Source organism: Nelumbo lutea, chromosome 6 (assembly GCF_056320005.1).
Source record: "Nelumbo lutea isolate HS-2025 chromosome 6, American lotus-T2T, whole genome shotgun sequence".
Lineage (NCBI taxonomy): Eukaryota > Viridiplantae > Streptophyta > Magnoliopsida > Proteales > Nelumbonaceae > Nelumbo > Nelumbo lutea.
The window spans coordinates 14,275,092-14,283,956 of NC_142689.1; the positions used below are offsets into that span (position 1 = coordinate 14,275,092).

The 8,865-nt window shown below is 34.4% G+C and overlaps 1 protein-coding gene across 1 annotated transcript; it reads left to right on the top strand.

The window, feature by feature from the left end:
* Positions 1-427: 427 nt before the first annotated feature.
* On the top strand, positions 428-6,897 carry LOC148847500 (transcription factor DIVARICATA-like). The gene is made up of 2 exons (XM_088948074.1): positions 428-941; positions 6,395-6,897. Exons 1-2 carry the CDS (start codon positions 553-555, stop codon positions 6,714-6,716), a joined length of 711 nt encoding a protein of 236 aa, XP_088804200.1. The 5' UTR covers positions 428-552; the 3' UTR covers positions 6,717-6,897.
* Positions 6,898-8,865: the final 1,968 nt, after the last annotated feature.

An 8,865-nucleotide genomic window follows, 5' to 3' on the forward strand; every position in this document is an offset into this window, starting at 1 on the left:
TCGCGCCACGTCACTTCAAAAGTTCGAGTTGATAACCTCCCTTCCTCACGAGGAACCTTCCAGACCTGGACAGAGCGAGAATGCGAGATACGAAGCCCCTGTGCACAATGCGCACCAGCCTGTACACGTTATTAAAAAACTTACAAATGTTTTGTTTGCCGACATCAGGCCAATCCAACGGCCGACAGTTTTTTAGAGCTTTGCGCGGATCTTGATCTTGAAGATTCCGATCCAGTGGGGCTGATGCCTAATTACGTCTAATCCAGAAATGAAAACGATTGTAGAATATACAGATAAGACTTATTAATAATATCAAAATCAGCGCCGCCCTTAGCTGACACGTGTATAGCACTTAAATCAAACAAGAAACCCAAAAAGGAAAAAACGTGTTGAATTAGAAGGCTTTAGTCAGAGCCCAGAAGAGAAACCAAAAAAATCCTAACTGTATTAAGTATTAACTCGCTTTTTTTTTCTCTGCAGTATAAATATGAGGACAGCCCCTTCCGAACCAAACCCGTAAGGCCGTAAACGAGAAAACGAAAGCGATCGAAGATGTTTCAGGAAAATCTCTGGATGATGGGCGGCAACTTCTCGCCGTCGCCATCTCCCTTTCCCTCGCCGTGGACTCGGGTTCAGGACAAGCTCTTCGAGCGGGCTCTGGTCACCTTCCCGGAAGGGACCCCGGATCGGTGGCAGAAGATCGCTGGACAGGTGCCCGGGAAGACGGCTTTGGAGGTTAGAGATCACTACGAGGCTCTGGTTCACGATGTGCAGGAGATCGACTCGGGACGGGTGGAGATTCCGGACTACGCGGATAACTCGCTCAAGCCGAGTTGGGCTTCCGAGTGCCAGGCGAGTCAGATCTCATTTGGGTCGAAGCCGCCTAGGCAGACGGAAACGGAGAGAAAGAAAGGGGTTCCCTGGACGGAGGAGGAGCACAGGTCAGACGAATTTCTGCAACTCTTTCTTTTCTCGATTAGAATTCTTCAAGCCAAACACCTTCAATTGATCAACTATTTTACTTTCCCTCCTTTTTCTCTCTACGCGGAAGAAATATTTCCAAATAACGAGGTTAATTTAGTAGTTCCGTCTTATATTTTCAATATAGCCCGGTTACCGGTAGTCCCTCACAAAAAGTGTTAGGTTTCGACGTTTCGCTAGTTTTAAGTGTTCATGACTTCATGCTATTCTTTTTGTTTTTTATTTTTTGTTAAATTTTTGACACATTTATGAATTAGAATTACCAATTTACAATGGAGAACGGAGATGGGACGCCGCTGCCCGTTGGATGAACCAGAAAACTCGAAGCCCACTGTTTTTTTGATACATGCGGCGGGCCTGTAGCGTGTTGGGTGTAAAGACATAGTTGCCCATGGACTATAACAGACAAATGTTGGAAACCTTTGTTTTTAATATGGATATTTTTGTCCTGGGAATTTTACAAAGAGAAATATTTCCTGGGATTATTTATCCATGGCAAAGAGAAGAGGGCGCTTGGTGCAAGTGCAACAAGAATTCAGTACCGGACAGGAAACCTCTTTTGAACTTGCCTTCTAAGCCTGGACTCTCGCTAGAAACGGCATTAATGGGCCCACCAAGTCATGGCCCATTTAGCGAAGGTGGATGAACTGTCCAAGTCGATTGCCCATTGTGTCTGACAGATAGACTTGAAGAAGGCCCAACAAGTCATACCGTACAGCTGGCGCGCATGCAGGTTGTTGGGCTCATTGTGTCCCACATTTAATCTTGTTCACGATTCGCATTCATGGGCTGTACTCGTGATTGTATGTACTCTCCTGTCGGAGTCGGTTCTCATTCTTTGACCGCAATCCATTAATTAGATTAATCCTATGTGCCCCCATCGTTATCTGGTTCGGGTTGAGTAATGGAAAGAGAGGCAACAAACCCGACGCCAAAGGGAGATTTCAACCAATTTTGTGGATCGGTCCAACCGTCCAAGAGAATTTTGAATCTTAAGATAGAACTCAGTGGCTCAAATCTCAAAATGATTTAGTATTGCGTGAGGTATAGTAAAGAATATAGGTGCAACTTGGGTTGGGCCAAGTTAGTCTAAACCCAGGGCTGGGTTTAATCTAAAAACGAATCCAACTTGAGGCATTATTTGGTATTTAAGGACTTATCTTCTCTTCGCAATTTAAATATCTACTATGAATACTGACTTTTTAATTGCAAAAAAGGAGATAAGTCAGGAATGCCAAATGCAGCCTAGTTTTGGGAAACATGAACCTGACATGCCTTTGCATACATGTCTGCACATTTTAGCAAAAAGTGAAGAAGTCAAGACCAATCTAAACCCAACCCAATGATTTATGACTTGGATTACGGTTACAGTTTTGGGTTAAACAACTTAGATTTTGTTGGGGTTCATTTCAACCCTATACTATCCGGCACTATTTGCACCCTTATAAGAATGATTAAGACTGGGTTTGGTTTAGTTCGGTGGCTGGAAAAGGATGGGATGAAAAAGGGAAATTGGGTGTAAACTTTTCACGTTCTAATTGTCTGGTACTTTTCGTGTTCTAATTGTCTGGTTACAAAGGGAAAAATGGTGGTAACATCAGCTTCAATGACAAAAATTTGATTTGTTTTGAACTGTTTTTGGGTGCTTCAATGACAAAAAATTGATTTGTTTTGAACTATTTTTGGGTCTTCATCATTTTGGAATGAGTGAAAATACAGTGCAAATCCTTCAATTTTGTATTTCCAAACTTATATTTGCACTATACAAATTGTATTCTTCCCAAATTGAGCCTTAATTGCTCGGGTTTGTTGAATTAATAAAAATAATTTTTATTATTTCATTTACTCTTATTTAATAAGATGAATTATATATATGCCCATTTTTATAAATTTTCTATATTTTTACAAAATTTTGCATTATTTATTTATTTTTTATATTTTCATTACTTAATTATGATATCATACTACTATGTGACCTTGGTGGTTAAACCACTAAATCATTGGATCTAGTCAATGAGTTATATTATTATATATAAGTAGGTAATAATTCTTGGCCCAACATTGGAAACCCAGTTCAACTCAACCCAAGCCCACACCAAGCTTAGAAAATTTTAGGTTGGGCTTGGGCCCAATAATCCAAGCCCGGTGTATATTTTATATGTTATTATTATAAATTATATATTTATATTAAATAGTTAATATGAAATAAGTATTGGGTATTGTATTTGACAATTCAGATATGGATACGAATATATGATTTGGAAATGCATGGATATGCTAAGAAACACAATGTAAATTTTGTAAATACATTAATGATATTATATCTAAACTCAAATAGTCATGAATAGTGTATAAATAAATAGGTAATGTATATTTTAATAGTATATTGTAATTAATATAGTGGATGCATAAGTATCACATAATTTTATTGATAATGCATTATTCAAAAAGTCCAAAACACATAACTTATGCATATATTTTATTTTGATTATTATATTGATTATTTTCTATTTTATTATTTTTATACTAACAAAAAAGTTATTTAAATATTAAATTCTCATATATAAATTAAAGTATCAATTAATAATTTATAAAAACATATAATCTCAATTTAAATTATATCAAATATATTAAAATTTCTAAGATATATATCATATGTAACTTTTTGTTTATTAAAATAATGATTCCATTACTAATATTTTTATTATTATAGTTCTCTCTAAAGTTAATAATCCTTTTTATACAAAATGTTGATTAGTATATTTGATAGGTTCTAATTAATATTATATTATCAAATATTTTGTAAACAATTTTTATTTTTTAAATACTTAACATTTTATTATTTAATGTAATGTAAATTAAAATATTAATTAATAATTTATATATATATTAATTTTAAGTACTAAAATAATTATTCTATTATTAATATTTATTATAAAAAATTCTTGAGATGAAAATCATCCTTTTATATTTTAATGTGGATTTATTGGATAATTTATTTCATTAGTTTATAAAATATTAATTTTGAATATTATTCTTTTTTATTAATAATGAATATTATTTCATTGCAATGCGCTAACTGGCTAGTTAGTAAGGTCTTCTACTGGTTGTAAGGGAGACTTAGGATTGATTCACGCATGCACCTAGGTTGGGAGGGTTATGGGTTGTGGGTGTTGGGAGATGGGAGATGGGATCCCCTTGTTTGTGCATACCATGGAGCAAAAAAAAAAAAGTCTTAGATGCATTGCACATTAGGCAACTTAGGTTCAAACCACCCCATTTTCAATTTTTAGTATAAAGGTGTAGACATGTGACGTATGAGTCTGTATCGGTACATATTGGTAGATACAATGCAGCATAAATTGATACATGCTTGTATTAATTCAATATGCATGACTGGCAAGATACACCATCGGTTGTAGTGTATTTAGTATTGGTTATAGTCGATATGATATGATGTGCCATGTATTAGATGTATTGTATGGTTATGTCAATCCTTGTATATACATATTCATGAGTTAATATATGTGTCGACATAAGTCAATTCATGTATTTGTTCACCTAGGCATGATGTCATTCCCATTCTTAAACAATGTGTGGATTAGTATATGCAAGCAATTCAAGTATTGAGGGTTGGAGCCAAGTTAAGCCAAATATTTAATCATCTGAGCTTGTTTTGCCATAGAAACAAAAGGCCCACATCGATCAATTTGAGTTAGGAACATGATCTTAAATTTGGCTCAACTCAAAAATTCATTTATTCAAATTAGCTTTATTCAAGCTTATAGTGAATTTCACAAATTAAATTTTATTGGGCTCAAGATTGGTTCAATGCTCAATTTAAAATTTTAGATATAGTAAAATTGAACTTTTTACAAGTAGAATGTTTTTTTTTCTTTTTTTGGGGTCATTTATTATAAAACACTCCTTATAGTTTTATGAATTTATTAAATCCTACCTTATAGTTTGTATTTTATTAAAATATCCTCTATAGTTTGCAATCAATTTATTTAATTAACTTTTCATTATATGAAAGTGGAAATGCTAGTTTTAACATTAACATAAATTCAAATATATTTAATCAAAAGAAACTAATATTAAAATACCATTTTTGCCCCTGGTAAAACATGAACAACCACCCTATTTTTCTCTAATTAGACAATTTTGCTTTCTATACGATCACCTTAAAATGACATTTAAGGGGTGTTCATTTTTTGGATTTTGAGAGGGGGGAAAGTTTGTCAATGGGATTTTGGTTTCCATTGAGCAAGAATTCCATATTCATTTTTCAGATTTACGTGAGGATTAGAGAAATTTATTTTCCTGAGTATCACTTGTTCGGGTAAGTAATACCTAACTCCTAGATAGTAAATAACTTTTTCGCTTAGGAAAAAAGTTGTTAATACTTGAATGGGACAAAAATGCCATTTTTAATAATGGATTTTTATGGTTAAAATGATCATTATTTTATTTACCTATGAAATAAAAGAACATGGATAAATGAGTTTATCCAAGTAAGTGTTTTCCAGAAAAAAATTATCTAGGTAATTGCATTTACCCAAATAAATAATTTATTGAAAAATGTACCAGGTCTTAAATGTAACAAAAATGTTTTTTTTTAATAATTGATTTTTATGGTTAAAATGGTTATTGTTTTATTTACATGAGAAATAAATGAATATGGATAAATACACTTATCCGAGTAAGTATTTCTTGGAAAATACTTACGGCCTTGGTTTAGGTGATCGTGTTACTAATTCTTAATGAAAGATTGATTAAGTAAATGGGTTGTAAATTATAAAGGGTGTTTTAGTAAATGGGTAAGCGAATGGGGGCTTAGTTTAGGTGATCATGTTAAAGGATGATTAAGTAAATGGATTGTAAATTATAAAGGGTGTTTTAATAAAATGCATAATATAGGGTAGGTTTAAGTAAATTTATAAAATTATTGAGGTGTTTTAATAAATGATTTCCTTTTTTTTTTGTCTTATTAACGTATACGGGTGTAAATGGATCAAATTTGAATCGAATCTGACAATATCTGATATTTGAATTTGATTCAATACTTGACAAATATTGAAAATTAATATTTAAATATTTGATTTAATTCGAATTTGATTAATTAATTATTTTAGGTAATTAATAAATATATAAAATAATATTTTATTTATTTAAAATATATAATTTATATAAAACATTTAAATATCTTATATATTATATATATAAATTAAATAATCAGTCGTATTTGAATATTTATTGAATTGAATTAGGTCATATTTAATTTCGAATCGAATCTGATTAACTATTAGATATGAATTTAATTTGATTATGTCGAATCTCTAATTTAAAATTGGATTTTCGAATACTGTTCGACGCCGATACTAATTTGCATCTTGTAGTTGCGTTGAAACAGGTTATTTTTAATCGGATTACAAAAGTACGGAAAGGGCGATTGGAGGAGCATCTCGAGGAATGCTGTGGTGTCGCGAACGCCAACACAAGTGGCTAGCCACGCCCAAAAATATTACCTGCGTTTGAACTCGGTGAAAAAAGAGAAGAAGCGGTCCAGCATCCATGACATTACCACAGTAGACACCAACCCGGTGAATGTCGGACCCAACCCGCCAAGCAGTGGTCCTACACAGATGGTGGAAACAATAGACCCTACAAACCCATACCCGGTTTCAAGCACAGCCCCAATCCAGGGATATCAAGGGTTCGGGTTTTCCATGTAAAACAGTTGAAAGAGAATAGATAGAGTGATAGACAGAGGAGGTAAATATATGTACATTACATATAAAGTTGTTTATAACTTTATATATTAACACCAATTTGTTAAGTTAATTTATTTTTATTACTCAGAGGAGTTTGTAGTTATACTAACCCCAAGAATCTAAGAGAAAATTTTAGACTTGAGACTTGAGAGTCCTCTCTATGTATGATGAAGTGGTAGGAGTAGAATGCACTGGACGTGTTTTTTACATTGTATTCAGGGGTTCTAGTGGGTGGGCTCGTTCGGGTTTTGCTCAACTCAAGTCCAATATTAGGAATTGTGTCTAAGGCCCAAGCTTAAAGACAAGCCCCTCAGGCTCAAGTGGGCGATTAGTTCACACTAAAAATTTATATAAAGTATTAAAGTATGTGTTGGGATGTTGTTAGGCCGAGTTTGGTCTATTAAAAGTCTCCCTATGCCATGTCTGTAAAACTTTTGATCTCAGCCTGAGGATTAAAAACCTACCTAACCCGTGTAAAATTACAGCTTGGGTTGGTCGGTCCAGGTTCGGATTGTATTTGTGCTTCATCTGGTCCATGAACATGCCACCACCAGACCACTTTATGGATGAATTACACGTTATGATCTTGTTAGTGGTGGTTTAAACTTTAATGAATTATGATACCCGGCAACAGCCATCGAGTATATATGCCACACAACCAGTCGGCTTTCTCATTTTACATGCATAATTCAGGTGGGTCATTATGATTGGTTAAACATGCATTGACACAGCCATCAAGTGCAGCTCACGTGGACCCTGCATCTCTTTTGTTAGTTATTCAACCTGAACGGGTTCAAAGAACATCAAAATCAAAAACAACTTTTTATAGCTTTCTCAAGCAGACAACATGATTCCCTTATGTAAGCTTGACAATGTCACACCAATATGGCTCCAGAATATCATTGGTTCCACAGCCCGACTTCTATGAGTACTCTAAACAATCGGAACATAAACAAACTCACTACAGTGCAGGCGGTTCGGGGTGAATACCGATGCTGCTTTTAAGAAGACAATTGGAAGATGTGGATTTAGAACAGAGGTCAGAAATCATATAGTTTGGTTATATTACTACAAAGTAAAACAGACTGAGTGTGATTCTGTGAAGATAAATAGGGGTGATTATTTAGTGTCGGCTTGAGAGACCGACCCTTCTACCCTGGAAAATTTTTGGGCTTGGTCATGGATTTTGTGTCCATGACCGGCCTAGGCCCGAGTCAAAATTCAACATCAAACCCAAAAATTTTAGGCTGATTTTGGGCTAAATATTGCCCTCAAGTGTAACATGTATACATGCCTGGGCTTTCAAGCATTTTGCACATGATCTGTTACCCTATTTAGTTATCTTTACTTTATCTTTTTAAGAAAAATATTGATTGTAATTCCGTTTAAGAAAACTGATGGGTTGTCAATTGGTTGATTGTAACCAGGGTGGAAATTGGGTGGGTTGGCCTTTGGTTTGAACTTCAACCTAATCCATTTAATCTGTTAATTTGTTAATGATCTATTTAAATATAAATAAATTAAATGATTTGGGTTCAACCCAAACCAATCTTGACCCAACCCATTAACCGCATAACAACTTCAGTTCGATGAAAATGGCTTAAAGCTAAAACCAACTGCCTTTTAACAAATTGGTCAGACATGGCTTAATGGTAAAGATTTGTCTCATAAAAGTGTTTTAAACAAGGTTTTAAAGCCAGACGGTCCAGACCAGACAGGGAATCATTATGGGGTCTGGTTTTTGGGTCAAATGGTCTGACCATCTGAACGGATGATCCATTCTAACAAAAAAATTAGACGCCCTTCCAGTGTGGTGAAATTAAATCAAGGTTTAAAATATTGATACATCTCAGGTGGTAGTGGAAGGGATATATATTAGTACTTTGAACCTCATGTAAGCCCTTCAAGCCAGGTAACCAGTCACGAGTGAACACGTTAATGATCCATATATACACGTAAATCCTTGTGTAGAAGGTGAAGAGTGTCATTTTAAAGCACTTTGTAAACAAAGTGTGTACAAAAAGCAACGTTTTCCAATAAGGAGTGAAGAAATACCAATGCCCCATTTAAAGTACAACTTGGTTGAGCAATGAGGGCATATATATGGAGC

Bases quoted from the DNA above. Each gene is read 5' to 3' on its own strand.
- LOC148847500 (XM_088948074.1), top strand. From the start codon at position 553: ATGTTTCAGGAAAATCTCTGGATGATGGGCGGCAACTTCTCGCCGTCG. The intron at 942-6,394 runs GTCAGACGAATT...GCGTTGAAACAG, and splicing joins TGGACGGAGGAGGAGCACAG to GTTATTTTTAATCGGATTAC.